Here is a 13,983-nt window from a genome sequence, read left to right on the forward strand (position 1 = left end):
CTGCTGTGTTCCTGAAGTCTTTGCATATGCGATTGCCCCGTTTGTCAGGAACACCATAAATTTTATAGTTCAGTGTGTTCCTTTGCTGCTGTGTTTTCTGTGCTCTAGGTGGGGGAGGGGGGATCAGAAGTGCTAAACTTTATTCATTGCTCAGGATCAGAAAGGAAAAGATATCCTAGTACTGGACATAATATTCGAAACTGTGACATTTATGAAATTGAGGGTTTTTTTGCAACAGTACGACAAATTCTGTATTTAAACAGATCACTCCCACCACACAGAAGCAGAAATATAACATGCCTTTTGTTCAGAGATTTACCATGTTTAATTATTCATTTTTTTCAGTAGCTTAACCATGTATTCAGTTAAATAAAGTAATAAACAAAAGTGTTCAAAGTGAGGCAATATTTTCTTTATGTTATTCTTAAATTGTGATCAGGTATCTGTGGGACACGGAAAACTGAAATTCTAACAAAGTACATAATCTTTGCTTCTCTAAGAAAATTTAGCGCCAAATTCTGCTCTCGGGTAAATTTCTATAAAGCATTGTCTGTAAGGGCATTACAACACAAGGACATATTTCTGGGTTTAAAAAGTGCAAAAGATCAGGAGCTGTTGTCGCATCTTAAAGGCTCAGCAGACACCAACCAAATGGAAAGCTGGTGTCTGGCTCCAACACACGCCGCCCCGCTGACCTCGTGCAAGCAGACGCAGCGTCACTCAACTCCAACAACCTGATTTGAACTCACTAGAGTGTAATTTGGCTGAATTTGGGTTTTTCCTTCTGTTTGCCTGCTTCAGTGAATGAGAGCACAATTTGGCTCCTTTCTTGGTGAAAAGGAAGCCAACAAAACACGACTTTCACCAGGCCTCGGGTTTCGGCCCCAGATTTCAACATACACTATTACAGCGATCAGAAGAACCATAGAAGTCACTTATCATTTAACTGTTCCTTAACACATTTCACACAGTCCTGCGGCGAGCAGAATCACAGATGAACCTCAGAACATACAGAGAGCACAACTACTACACTGGACATGAAAAGGAAATTTTATTAAACATGTTTACATAACATGGGTTGGAAGTTCATTTAAAAGCACAGGGGAGTGTTAAGACAAGTGGTCAAAATAGAAAGATACTATCGAATTATAACTAGTTGGTTTTTGGCCACTAAGACAGAACAGGATCTAGTAGTAGTGCACCAATGCTTGAGTTCTTCCTGCTCAGCAGGTCGAGCAGTAACCAATCCGCGCCCTATGGAAAGATGGGCAGAAGAATTCCCACGTGTTGAGTAATAATAAATAGTTCACTTGGTGCAGGCAGTATGTCTATGAATTAAAACCTAGTGTGTACACAGTTTCTACGTGTGTTACAGCCCCACAGTAGGAATCTACACCAAAATAGTTATTAGAAGGAATTTGGTCCGTACTACATCACGTTTTCCATAGGGTAAAAAATAAAGTCCATCTATAGACATTTAGCACCAGACTCACAGACCTAGCCTGGCTAAAACCTGCAAAATGTCTATAAGAAAAATGGATGGCTTAGATTTCTTGGTTACTTCAGTATAGTAATTACGAGCAAACTGTACAAGTACATGCAACATACAAGCTGGCCTATGTGGAACTAACATACATTATTAAATAACCTTTTTCATCTCTTTTTACAAAACGTGCATGCAGCTTTGAACAGTTCCAAGTCATGCTGCTCTAGTTGTGTGATCACAAAATCGAATGGCCTGTAAAAGGAGGGGAAACATATCAACGCACCTGCAGGAATCTGCAGTTGTTCGCACATTTACAGAATATCACAAGGGATTTCAAGGCCGAGAAGAACTCAAATGAATAAAAAGCAAATTGAAATTTGACTTTTTTTTTTTTCTCCAAAAAGTAAGACATCTTGCGTTAAAAAATCAAGCCTTGTGCTTGCATCAATCTCAAAGAAATGTAAACTAAAATTTGATAAAAACATTAGTAAGTGCAGAATATTTCAACTGGAATTTCCAGTGAAACACTGAACAACTCATACCATGCTCTATCCAGGGCACAGACCGGTGCATCTGAAGCGACACACGTCAGAGAAGCCTGGGTACAGCTGAAAGTGTCATATGCTCAATCCATTCCTGGTCAACATTTTGGGAAGTCAAATATACATTTATACACAGAAACGTAAATATTTCCTCTCCATTTCTAGGAGGAAAACTGCATTATCAGTAACATATTCAATGTCAAAATTAAGACTAAAGCTGCTTTATACCAGTCCCCAGCAGTAGTTGCAGAATTCTTCAAAATTCTTCCATGCAAAACATCATAAACATAAAAGTTATTATCTATAATGCAAACATATCTGCTTTTTACAAAGAAAAGGTGGCACTGTGATGATTATTTATTTTTAAGAATATAACTTTGATTGGTCATGTGTTCTGGGTTCCCACGTGACAGACTGGGAAGTACCAGAACCGAGAAACGATCTGAACTCGCTGGAATCGTAACTGTGGCTGTTGAACACTTTAACGATGCTCACAGAGATATGCTTCAGCCCTTTTTTGTTTGGTTTAGAAAAAGAAAGGAAGGGTCTCCGTCAGCGCTGTGAGGACTTTTAGAAAACTAGCAGAATCACATGGCAAAAAACTAGTGGAAGTGACAAGTACAGAAAAACTGTTGAAACACCAGGAAGGTAACACTGCTTGAGGGCTCTGTCAAAATGTGAAAAATACAACATTGTTAACAGAGTGAGAGCTTCCAGTTTGGCTCGTCTTTGACTTAGGTCGAATCGAAAGGTCTCTCTCTTTTTTTTTTCTTTTTTTGGATTGTGATAAGCATCGGTGATAGCCGCTAATAGATTGGCCATATGCGATACACCTTTGTTCTGTCAATTTAAGCCATCTCTCGACAGACAGACATATTTTTAGATAACTACTACAAGCAAAAACAGAAGTGATTGTCTCTCTCCAACAGTGTTTTTTGATCATGTGAATATCTGGTTCCAATTGTTATCCGGGGTGGCGATTTTATCAGACAGCACCTGCTACTACGATCTAATGCAGGGAGGCCCAGTTGAACTTTCCAGAGACGACTGGGAAGCCCTGCGTGTCAGGGGAGTCAAGGTTGGATCCACTAGTGATGAAGGTGGAAATAATTTGTACCAGCCTATTACCACACTGGACAGATCCAGTTCCTCCAGAAGGATCTGGGCGACTCCCATGAAGCATTTGTGGTCCATTCGGCCGTAGTCTCCCCAAACTATTACCTGGAAGAGCACAAAAATACAGGTTCAGCACTGCCCCCAAACTCGTGCTTGTATGTTCGCTCCTGCTGTTACGTGTAGCGTACGGGAAATGTTATTCTTAAGGGTGAGTGATTGCTCCCTCTTGTAGGAAAACCTAATGGCAGGACAGGAGCGAGAGTCAACAAAGGAGAAATGTTTAATGCAGCCAGACATTTTGCAGGTCTCAGACCACAAGCCACAAGGACGTGTTTGCTGGTATTTATACAATTAAATGCTTAGTGAGTTGGAACAGGTTTATGCATATTGCTTAAACTTAAGTAAACATGCAAGCGCTCCTCCAAATGATAGCCTAAAAGGGGATTAAGAAGCAACTGACCTGAAGGACTTTACCCTGCGGACTTTCATCAAAAACCAGTGTCTGTTGGTACAAAGGATCAAGGGTCTTCCGTGCAATTCTTGTCTTCTTCTTAGCTATACATGCTCCATTTTCCAATAAATACACTTTGACATACGGAGCTGCAAACAGAAGATCATGAATTTTATGTCTGGAATTAAAAACCTCTGCATTGCACATCTGAGCTGGAGGACAAATGCCTTAAAAGGAAGCTGAGCAGAAAGAAAATGACACATGCTATCATCACTGTATAATACAATTGTGTTCATAAAATAAATGACACAGACCATAAGAAATGAATTTCATTTTTATAAACTTTGAATGTAATGATCTAAGATGTTACTAACAACAATTCCGTTTCATGTCTGTCATTTCAAAAACACTTTCTTTTGCCAGGAATTAACTGTCACTTTGGAGCCTCTATGTCTGTTTAGGGGTCAGAGATATTTCAAAACAAAAGACTTTGATGTTTCATTGACAGGAATATTTAAAACTAAGTCACTCAGATAACACAGACATTAATTGCTCTTTCATCTTCAGCTGCTAAGGCGGTTGTGAAGTACAATTTTGGCAAAACATTATCTAAAACAGCTGTTCCAGTTGTTACAGTGAGCAGTGGTTGTGGCAGTGATTATACATCTCTTCCAATAACCAGAACTTCAAAAAATGCCCTTATAAAATGATACGGTATTAAATCTCATTCATTGTACAAATTCTGGACACTGGCACTCGCATAACCTGCTGTCTTCTTGAAGCACTGCTGCCTACAGAAGGTTCTGGCATGTGGGTCTGTTAAGCTGTTTGTTCAAAGCACTTTCATCTGTTCTCCATCTCTTGATTTGATGTGGAACAAGCACAGAGGACTTCATCTACATCGACAAAGCCCCCCTGAGATATACAGCTGTGGGACTCGGCCCCGCCGTTTTCGTGATGTCTCAGAAAATTTGCCACCATCTCAAGTCTCACCTCCTGCTTAAAATGGCTGACCAGACAAGATCTGCCACCTGCTCCACTGGGGAGAGACTCACCAAGAACAGCCCAGGGACAACACCTTGGAGACCCGCATGCACCACAGTGATCGGTGTAAAAGTGACTGGTACACAATGGTGGGATTGGTGTAAAAGTGGCTGGTGCAAGTGACTGGTGTGAGCTGATCACCCCATATGGACTCGGGCAGATATAAAAGGAGACTCTGTGAGACTATGTGCATGCACCCACCACCCACTGCTGAAGACCATTGATGGAGGACCCATGGGACGCCATGTGATCCAGGGTGGTGACTATCCCCCCCCTTTCCTTTTCTAGTACCAATCTATCACACTCTCTTCTTTCTCTCCTCTTTGTTTCCTTCCTTCCTTCCTCCCTTCTTCCTCTCCTTTGTACCATTGGACCATTACTTCCAGAGCTGTTGTGAATAAATCGTGAGGTTGGTTGGTTTGCCGTTATCGTGCCTCGGTTGTGCTTTATCCAGACTCAAGGATCACAAATCTACTGTTTTATCAGTCAGGATTCAGGAGGGAGTACTCTATCCGCAGGCGGGCAGAGCACCCCATCGCAGCGGAGGGCGGGCGCCAAGCGGGGCTGACTGCATTGCATTTTACAGGCGGGCTCCGAGAGGGGCTGACTGCGTTGTGTTTTCCAAGTTAATGTCATATGACTGTGTGTGAATGAGACATACAAATAAGTACGAAACGAGTGTGGAGTTCTGATCCGCAGTTCTGCTGTCCCGCAAGGGGAGCAGCCGGAGACGAATGAAGCGTAAGAAAGGAGTGAATGTTGATCTTTTAAACAGTTATCACATCTCAACAAATCTATTTTTACTCAAACCCCAATATCTGAACCGAACAACAACTTGTCTAACATACGCAGAAATATTTCTGGAAATGTTCCTTCCAGAACGGATGTTGAGTTGCTGAAAATCATTCCCTGAAAGGTGGCATGCAACTGGCAGATGCCAGCGGACATTGGTAGCATGGATATATCCACGCACACATTCCGTGCTGAAGAGCAAACCAAACAAATGCAAATGCAGTGACAGCTAACGAGGAGCTCAGAAAGTCTCCAGTCTCCAGTTCATCAGCATATTTCACATTCTTGTTTTCTGTTTATATATTTTTTTTCCTTACCTGGGGTAGATTTGGAGCCAGGTTTCTGTGTGAGGCCGCGGGCTCTAATGACTTCTACTTCTAACTGGCCCTTCTTATCCACCATTCCAATCTGGATGTCCCCTGAGAGGGAGAAGAAAGCAGCCCACATTTCAGAGAAGCAGCACAGCCCAGGAGATAGGGTATAAGAGTAAGAAACAGAAAGACTACTTTGCAACGAGTCTGCTGTGTTCGTGGGCTTGTCACCTCTCCTCCTGATCCTTTAAACTTCTCCACCCTTATACCAGAACTAAAAGATATATGCTTAGGGAACGCCGTGCCCTCTCTTCGTGGATGGTTTACACCAGAGCTCAGTATTTCTGATCTGTGGAGGCTGGCAAATTTATAGCAACGTTCTGGTATCAGTACCACACCTTTACTTTTGCACTGGTGAGTTATCTGGAGATTTCCTATCTCGGTCTGTGTCCCCAACGTGCCAGTCACTGACACGTGCTGCCCTGACAGTGGTTCCACGCTCAGAGAACCTAAAACTCAAACTCTTGTTCAGAAATCCCCTTGCCTGGAAGTTTCTGCCCCCAAGCTGAGATGCAAGAGCTGGCAGTGCAAAGGCTCCTTGGCTGGTGTAGCAGGAAGGAGAAGCGACAGCAGAGGCTAACTTTGAAACCCTCTGTAAGTACAGCTGCTTGGCTTGGTCCTCAGTGTGAGGCAGAGACACCAACCAGAGGAGGCACACACAGTGTCCTAGCACAGTGTCAGAGAATGGTGCGCTCCCCTCCAACAGCTCAAAAGAGGTTGTCTTCTGCAAAAGTCTCCAACGAGTACAGGGGTGACAATTTCCCTGTTTCTATCAATATTCCAGACCCATTTTTGGTGTGAATAAATGGAGGCAACATGTTAAAACAAGAAGCTGCTTTTGCTACTAAGTAGTCAAACTTGTTTTCCTGCCTGAGTTCTGAGAAATGACATTTCCCGCAGAAAAAGGAAACTGCTTAGACTGAGACCAAGCACTGTTCTGATCTAGATCAATAAAATGACAGAGAAGTCAACTATGGGCTGATGCTCAAAGTGTTAACCTGTGTGGTTTCATATATTGGGTAGAAATCTAACAGGCCACTTAGAATAAAAAATGCACAGTGTGACATGGGCAGCTATGTGACACCTGTGCAAATAAATGAGCTATATGTGTATCCACAAAACACCATGTATGGATACATTTGACATATAAACTCAGATTGTCTAAAAACCACACCCACAAACAGACAGTCCTGAACTATAGAAACTGGGGTCCTGATTTAGAAAGACAGCATTTTGAAACGAACTGGGTGTGAGATTTTCACATGCTTGTCAGTATATTAAAGCAGCGTTCATACCTTGGTACTTGAGGTATGGCAGAGCAGCAGGGAAGATTTTTTTTACGAATCAGACTTTGCTTGAGTAAACAGAGCTCTGTGTTGTGTTAAAAATAGTTCACAGAAAAATTCCAACAAGTCTTTTTAAGAGCACATCTCTGTGTCACGTATCCAAAATGAAACATGCGACAGGGAGCCAGGAGGGGGAGCGGTAATACAAACATTTTCAAATCATCACTAGTGAAAGGATACAACACAGAAGGTCTTCTGAAAATTGTTAAAAAGGATTACTGACTGCTTTTTTTTGGGGGGGGGCAAAACCTGAGCCTTTAGTACAGAAAGTAGTTCTAAGAAGTGAAAATAAAGGTATTGCTGAAGTAATCTGTAGAAAAATATTTAGTCAGAAAACAAGATTAAAATAAAGAGATGGAAGAAATCTCGACCCTTATATTCATACCAATAAAGCCACGTAGATTTTTTTATTGGGCAAATCATCTCACAAATATACTACCTTTCAAAATAATAAAAAAAATGTATTTAACAAGTTTAGTGCTTATTAATGCATTAGTGGCAGTCATTTAGAGCAACACAGCAACCCTAGCCTTAAGGGGTCCTCAAAGCATTGCCAAGGAAGTGTCTGTCTCCTTCTGCTCATGAGTTGGGAGAGCAACACTCTCTTCCACAATTTTTCTTTCTGTTTCTCTCTACTTTTTCCGAAGTGGCTCCATAGCCCCTCCTGAAGCTGATTCTCCCAAGGCGGCTGTACTGAAGCATCGGCCAGTTATAGTTTCCAACAGGAGAAGTATTGTAAAAGTAGGACTCTTTACTTAGCATCCTAAAGCATGTCTCAGAATTGCTCATATATATGAAAAAAAACAAACAAACCATACTTTTCCAAAGATATTTACACAGTGCTGTGCTGTTGCGCACCTTACACGCTCACACTCAATTCATAACCAAGATAATGCAACTACAGGGAATCCCAGACTGGTTTGGAATCCAGAGATCACAGGTAGTCCCAGGCAGCTGCTGTAGAAAAGGATTTTGTCTCTTTCGTGACAAACACTGGCTTTATCAGCAACTCATTATTGGGCATGGCAAACATGGGCAGAAGTTTCACATTCTGGGGTTACTTCAGGATGAACTATGGTTGGACAAGTGCAGAGTTTGGCCAGAAACTGTCTGTCCCATCCAACATAATCTGTGGCAAGTAAATACAGACTCCGAACAGCTGAGATTTTGGAGTGAGCAACTGAAGAAGCCACAATAATTTCAAGTGGGAAGCAAAATGTAACACCTATCTTCAAATTGCAAATGAGATTAGCAGACACCTCACACATGGAGCAAATATTCTTACCTCATTTGGGATGCTAGCATGCCTGGAATACCAGTGACTGCGTATACGACCTTCATGTTTACACTTTGTAAAAGACTTTTTGGTGCTGTAGTCTGGCAGTGCGTGCGTTAGTTAACTGGCTTATTATTTGTTTAACCAAGGAGAACATATTATTCTTACCCATGGCCGGGGTTGCTAGCGTTTGTCGGCCTACTAACTGTGCAGGTCCAAGTCCATCGAGGAAATCACTAAACTGACTGTCAGCGCCCAGCCGTACTCCAGGAAATATTAAGCTGAAGCAAAATAAAAGGTGGTTAAGCAGAAGGACAAGACTAATTTCTATCGTCCTACAGTATTTACCTCCAGACTACTACTGATACAAAGCAAATAGCTCAGGATGTGCAACCAGAAATTGTTCTGCAGCATCAGGAACGAGCTGTCTCCCGTGGAACCCAAAGAAGCGTAGCAAAATTCCACACACGGACCCAAAGTAGTTCAAGAAACACTTCTTGCTAAGGAGCTCTCCAGGAGCAGAAAAGAGCCTGACAGGTGAATAAACTATGAATGACCTTGTATGAGAAAACATAAAAAGCCTCATGAAATTGAATAGTTTATCATTCTATGCTTGATTTACCTTGTAATACTGTTTTATATCTATACGTACATCCAAACCCCATCAGCATCAGTTAGAATAAGGAGGAAAAACAGATGTCCACACTAAATTAATCTCATTTCTGCAGCTGTTTAATGAACCTGTAAACTGGCAGGTAGTACAAGTGTTGATTAGAGTTAAACCTGATGTCAATCCCTTGCCAAAATATTCTGGTAGTCACATCTGGATCTACAGCTGGTACCCACCCCTCTTTCAGGACACAAACTGAACTGTAATACATATGTGCTTTTCCAAGCTGCTTTGTTGTACCTTTAGAAGAGATATACATTCTCCAAACAATAACCAAAGAAACTAACAACAAACAAAATAATAATAGAGAGAAAGAGTGATCCATGGTGGGGAGACTCAGATTTGACTGCCTCATCACAACTATGAGGAGCAGAAGAACAGACTTTCAACAAAATCTGGATAGCATCTTACCCGGCAGGCCATCCAACATTCTATATCTGCTTCTCCCTCAAAGGAAATTCCTTATCAGACTGAATAAAATAATAACAAAATGTCCTAATAAAAACATCTAATACAAAAATCTTTGATTTCCACAAATCAGGCTTATGTGCCCCAGCCATTCAATTCACACTGAAAATTCTCCGCAAACTCCAGTTAGTTGGATAGAAAAAGCCCATTCCTCTCTTCAAGGCTAACTGCTCTTACTATGCCTGCATAAATGTATAGACTGCCTGTAATTAAAGCTGGCCAGAAAATATCAGCAGAGTGCTTTTCACTAGAAAACTCTGATTTACCAAAAGATAAGCTTTTCACAGAAGTTTAGTTTTAAATCATATCTGAGAAGCTTCCTTTAGATGGAGGAGGAAAAGAACCTCAAAGTCTCCAGTTCAGCCATCAGCCTACCGGTAACGGCTTTCACCTAACCTTGAGATTCAGGTTCAAGGCCCCACCTGACAAGACACACGATCTGCTTCTGTCCCCCGTGGCACTACCCAGTCACTCTGCCTCTGCTATGAAAAGTTTCTTGCTCATTCCTTTGCCCTTTTTCCCCAAAAAACCTGTTACGTTTTGCTATGGAATGATTAACATCATTGAAAATCTTCACTTTAAGAGCCTTCTCACTTTTCAGACACTTCTAGCTATACAAATAATTAAGGGTGTGAATTACTCTAGTCACCTTAATGCACATTAATTCTAATTCATTAAACTCAGGTTACTCGTCAAGCAGAAGAACATAATGTAGCACCTGGAGTAGCTACAGAATTCTCAGCTGAGCTACAGATCTGATTGGACTTACGAAATGCAGGAGGAGGCATGATACTGTCAATAAACTACGTGCTCCTGGAAGAGAAGTCAGTATCATAATGCACACACACAAGGAAGGAAAAGCAGCCTGTGCAAACTGAACACAAGTACTTCCCAATTGTCGTCATTACCCACCTACAGTAATGTCAAAAGTGAACTGAAGAAAAAATACTACTCAAGCAACCAAAGTCAAGCTCTCACTGATTTTGATGGAAGTCTCACAGGAGACAGGAAAAAACTAGCAAACAGCTTCACTGTCCAAATGTAGGGGAAGTCTGAATATAAGGTGCTATCAAAAACTGATTCATGCTCACACTAGAAATAACATCTCAAGTTAAAGGTGACATTTCTAGCACCTGAAAAAGGCCCAGAAGGAGGAGGGAGAGAGGGAGTGGATTTTAGGATCAGCTGGCACAGTGCATGTACTCCTGATGACGTGACGCCGTTCTGCAGCTTCCCTCCACCTTGCAGTTGAGTCCGACTCACGTTCTAACAATCGCGCAGTGATGCACATAGGGGAAGTGATCACACAGTAGAAGATTGTTTAATTGTTCATCTTTCTTACAAGAATCTCTGCATTTAACATTCTTCTTTCTCTGTGAGCTAAACCCAGAGCTGCTGTAAACTAACATTACTCTATCAGACTCCAGTAAATTCACAGAGCATCTGAGGATTTCATCTATAGCTAAATCACAGAATCACAGAAGACTTCAGAGAAGTTTTCTAAGCCACAAAGCACAGCACCACAATAAACAGAGGCCTGTGGTATCCCTTTTGCCTATGGCATTGTGTCCTGTTTACAGAATGTTTCTCCTCCTGCATAGCAAAAAGATATATTTAACTGTTTCACCTGAGTTTTGGTATCTGCCGCTTTTGGCCCATTCTCCTGGGCCTCCCTTCAGAGCCATTGCTAGCTATTTGTGCTCTTCTCACGTCACCGGCCTCACTGTTTCTTTACTCTTGCCAGCGATTGGAACAGGGATGTGGAGATCAGGGAGAGTGGTTAAGGCTAACATCAAGTGCAAAATGGGTTTGAAGTCAGGAAATGAAGTTCAGGTACACTGTGGATCAGGAATCAACCAGGAGAGCTGGTAACTATCAAATCAAAAGTCTGGGACAAACAGAGTGAAAAGTTAGAGAGCTGGTGCCAAAAGTATGGATCAGAAAAGCAGGACAAATGTGGTCAGACGCAAAGAAATCTATCATGTGAGAGAGCTGAGAGAGGTAAGGAGCCTCGCCATGGGCAGAACTGGTGCTGGGGTAGCAAAAGATGAGGAGCAGGCACAGGAGCTAAGAAGGCAGAAACAAGACATAAGACGCAGATAGCATGACTCCCGGCTTATGATAGCTCGCTTTACTTTGAAGACTGACCTACTTCTAACAGATAATTTTGAAACTAAGTCCCAGTATACACAACCAACCTGCTATATGTCCCAGTAAGAACCAAGCACTCAATTTACCTCCCAGGCTTGCTCTCTTCACTGCCTTGCTCAGAGGCTGGTCCTCAACAGTTTAAGGCTCTGCCTTGCAGTTTCTCCTTTCCAGATGCTTGCTGTGACCTCCAGATCCAGACCCTGGACACCCAGCCTTGCCAAATCTGTTTAAACTCTCTGAAGGTGCAGCAAAGCATTAGGATGTTCCCCTGAAAAGGTCCTCACTGTCAGTGCTGGGCTTCCACCTCTCCCGTATTGCTAACCAGGGAAATGTGCTCTCTCAGCTCCTCCTTAGCAGGGTCCAGCTTATTGCGTCCTTCATCACCATGGTGAGTGACCGGTCCCTCACAGACTGACACTCCAGCCTAGAGACAGGATGTGGGATGGCAGGATGAAGACCTGAAGGGTAAAGGTAATGCCCTAGATTCATACTGGAAAAAATACTAGGGTGTTTTACTTTTGTCCTACGCTCTTAACTGCTTGCTTAACTACTTTATCTTTGAGTTATCCATGATGGAGCCTTTTTTCTTACACAACTCCTGTGATTCTTAGCATAATCATAGAATGATCTGGGTTGGAAGGGACCTTATAGATCACCTAGTTCCAACCCCCTTGCCACAGGCAAAGGCACCTTCCACTAGACCAGGTTGCTTAAAGCCCTGTCCAGCCTGGCCATGAACACTGCCAGGGAGGGGGCAGCCACAGCTTCTCTGGGCAACCTCTTACAGTGCCTCGCCACCCTCGTTGCAAAAAAAATGAGTGGTGAGATCATCTGATGATGGAGAAACTGCACCTTTACACAGCTCCTCGGCACCACCACGGCTACTCCAGCTCTTCATGCCTTGTATAATGTACACTAGCAATTGTTGCAACATGGTAACCATATAAAAAGATGAAGCCAAAGAAGTTCCAAGATCTAATTTTTTTCTGGTCTGCAAGGTGGATTTGACTATCCCCGGTTTTTCCTTTTGTGGCTAAGCATCTTCTAAGAATTCCCTAGTGACCACTGTGCCCTGGCACATGAGGTCAATCGCACTGAGAGCTGTGAGGGGATGGAGTATTCCTGGAGGCTTTTGTGTCGGATCTGCCTTTGTTCTCCTTTCCTACATACTGAGTCACTCAGCAGTGAATGAAAGCAGCTGCCCCATTCCCCACAGTCGTCTGCCCAATTTCAGCTGATGGGGCAGCTGGACTCCAGGTTTACAATTCTCAATAAGAGACCTGGACCAACTCCAAACTAAACTTTCTTTGTATATAGTATTACTGAACAGAGTTTCGTATCACAGGGTTTTACATACAACATCAGAAGTTTAACGCTGAGTTAATCCAAACGTAACTCAAAGAAAAAGTACCTCTATGTTTTGTTTTGAATAATGCAGACTGAATTTAGTTGTCTTTTGATGAACAAAATGCCTCACCGGATGACAGGGAAAATGTGAATCCCCAAGAATTCCTCTTTCTGTTTCAGTTTTCCAGAAATTTCTGTTATTTGCTTAAAATAGTTCAGTTTTGCAAACATTTCAAGAGGTACCCCCTTCAACCAGAGCTGGGACCTCTGCTCACATCCCAAGTTTTCTCACAAAGACAAGAAACTTCTCCTACATTGCCGATGTTTTTAATGCCACTTACTTGCCCTCAGAGCTATAACTATTTATGCTGCCATCAGTGGATTCTCGACTTGGCTGTCGAACCATACGACTTCTCATCTCTGCTGCCATTCCTGTCTCTGTGCTTCTCTGTATCGTGCTCTTTAGCTTCTTGTTGCCAGCCTCTGAAAGCAGAGAAAAAGAAGTGATAGTTAGAATAACAACTCAGAGCAAAGCCTTTCCTTGCAGTTTTCCTCCAACAGCAGTGATCTGACTTGACCATTACTATTTAAGAACATAAAAAGTCTATTCCGACTGAAGAAGGAATCTATCTTCTTCAGCTGCAAACTGGTGGAGGCCTCTCTTCAAAAGGGCTGCAGCTGAGGGCAAACTTTTAGAAATCATGTGTCTTATCAATAACCTTTATACAGTCGGAATGCAGAGAGGATGACTGTGACTGTCTGCTAACCATACACTCAGTAAGGTGTCTCTAGCCACCTTGTTGGCTAGGTGACTATAAAAGAACTTACAACTCTTACAGAAAAAAAAGAGGAAAAAAAAAACCCTTCATGCATTTGACAGAAAGATATTACGTACTAAAATACTTAGTACCAAAAATGTAATA

At 42.2% G+C, this 13,983-nt stretch overlaps 1 protein-coding gene across 40 annotated transcripts in view; it reads right to left on the reverse strand.

The window, feature by feature from the left end:
- Positions 1–312: 312 nt before the first annotated feature.
- RIMS1 (regulating synaptic membrane exocytosis 1) overlaps positions 313–13,983 on the reverse strand; it is a 355,813-nt gene continuing 342,142 nt past the window's right edge. For all 40 annotated transcript variants that reach the window (XM_075414557.1, XM_075414516.1, XM_075414555.1 and 37 more), the window contains 5 exons: positions 13,402–13,543; positions 8,593–8,705; positions 5,749–5,850; positions 3,605–3,744; positions 313–3,249 (listed from right to left, as the gene is read on the reverse strand). In XM_075414557.1, the coding sequence (XP_075270672.1) occupies positions 3,031–3,249; positions 3,605–3,744; positions 5,749–5,850; positions 8,593–8,705; positions 13,402–13,543 (716 nt within the window). In that variant the 3' untranslated portion in view covers positions 313–3,030. The remainder of the gene's footprint in view (positions 3,250–3,604; positions 3,745–5,748; positions 5,851–8,592; positions 8,706–13,401; positions 13,544–13,983) is intronic.

This window comes from Opisthocomus hoazin, chromosome 2 (genome assembly GCF_030867145.1).
Source record: "Opisthocomus hoazin isolate bOpiHoa1 chromosome 2, bOpiHoa1.hap1, whole genome shotgun sequence".
NCBI classification, from domain to species: domain Eukaryota; kingdom Metazoa; phylum Chordata; class Aves; order Opisthocomiformes; family Opisthocomidae; genus Opisthocomus; species Opisthocomus hoazin.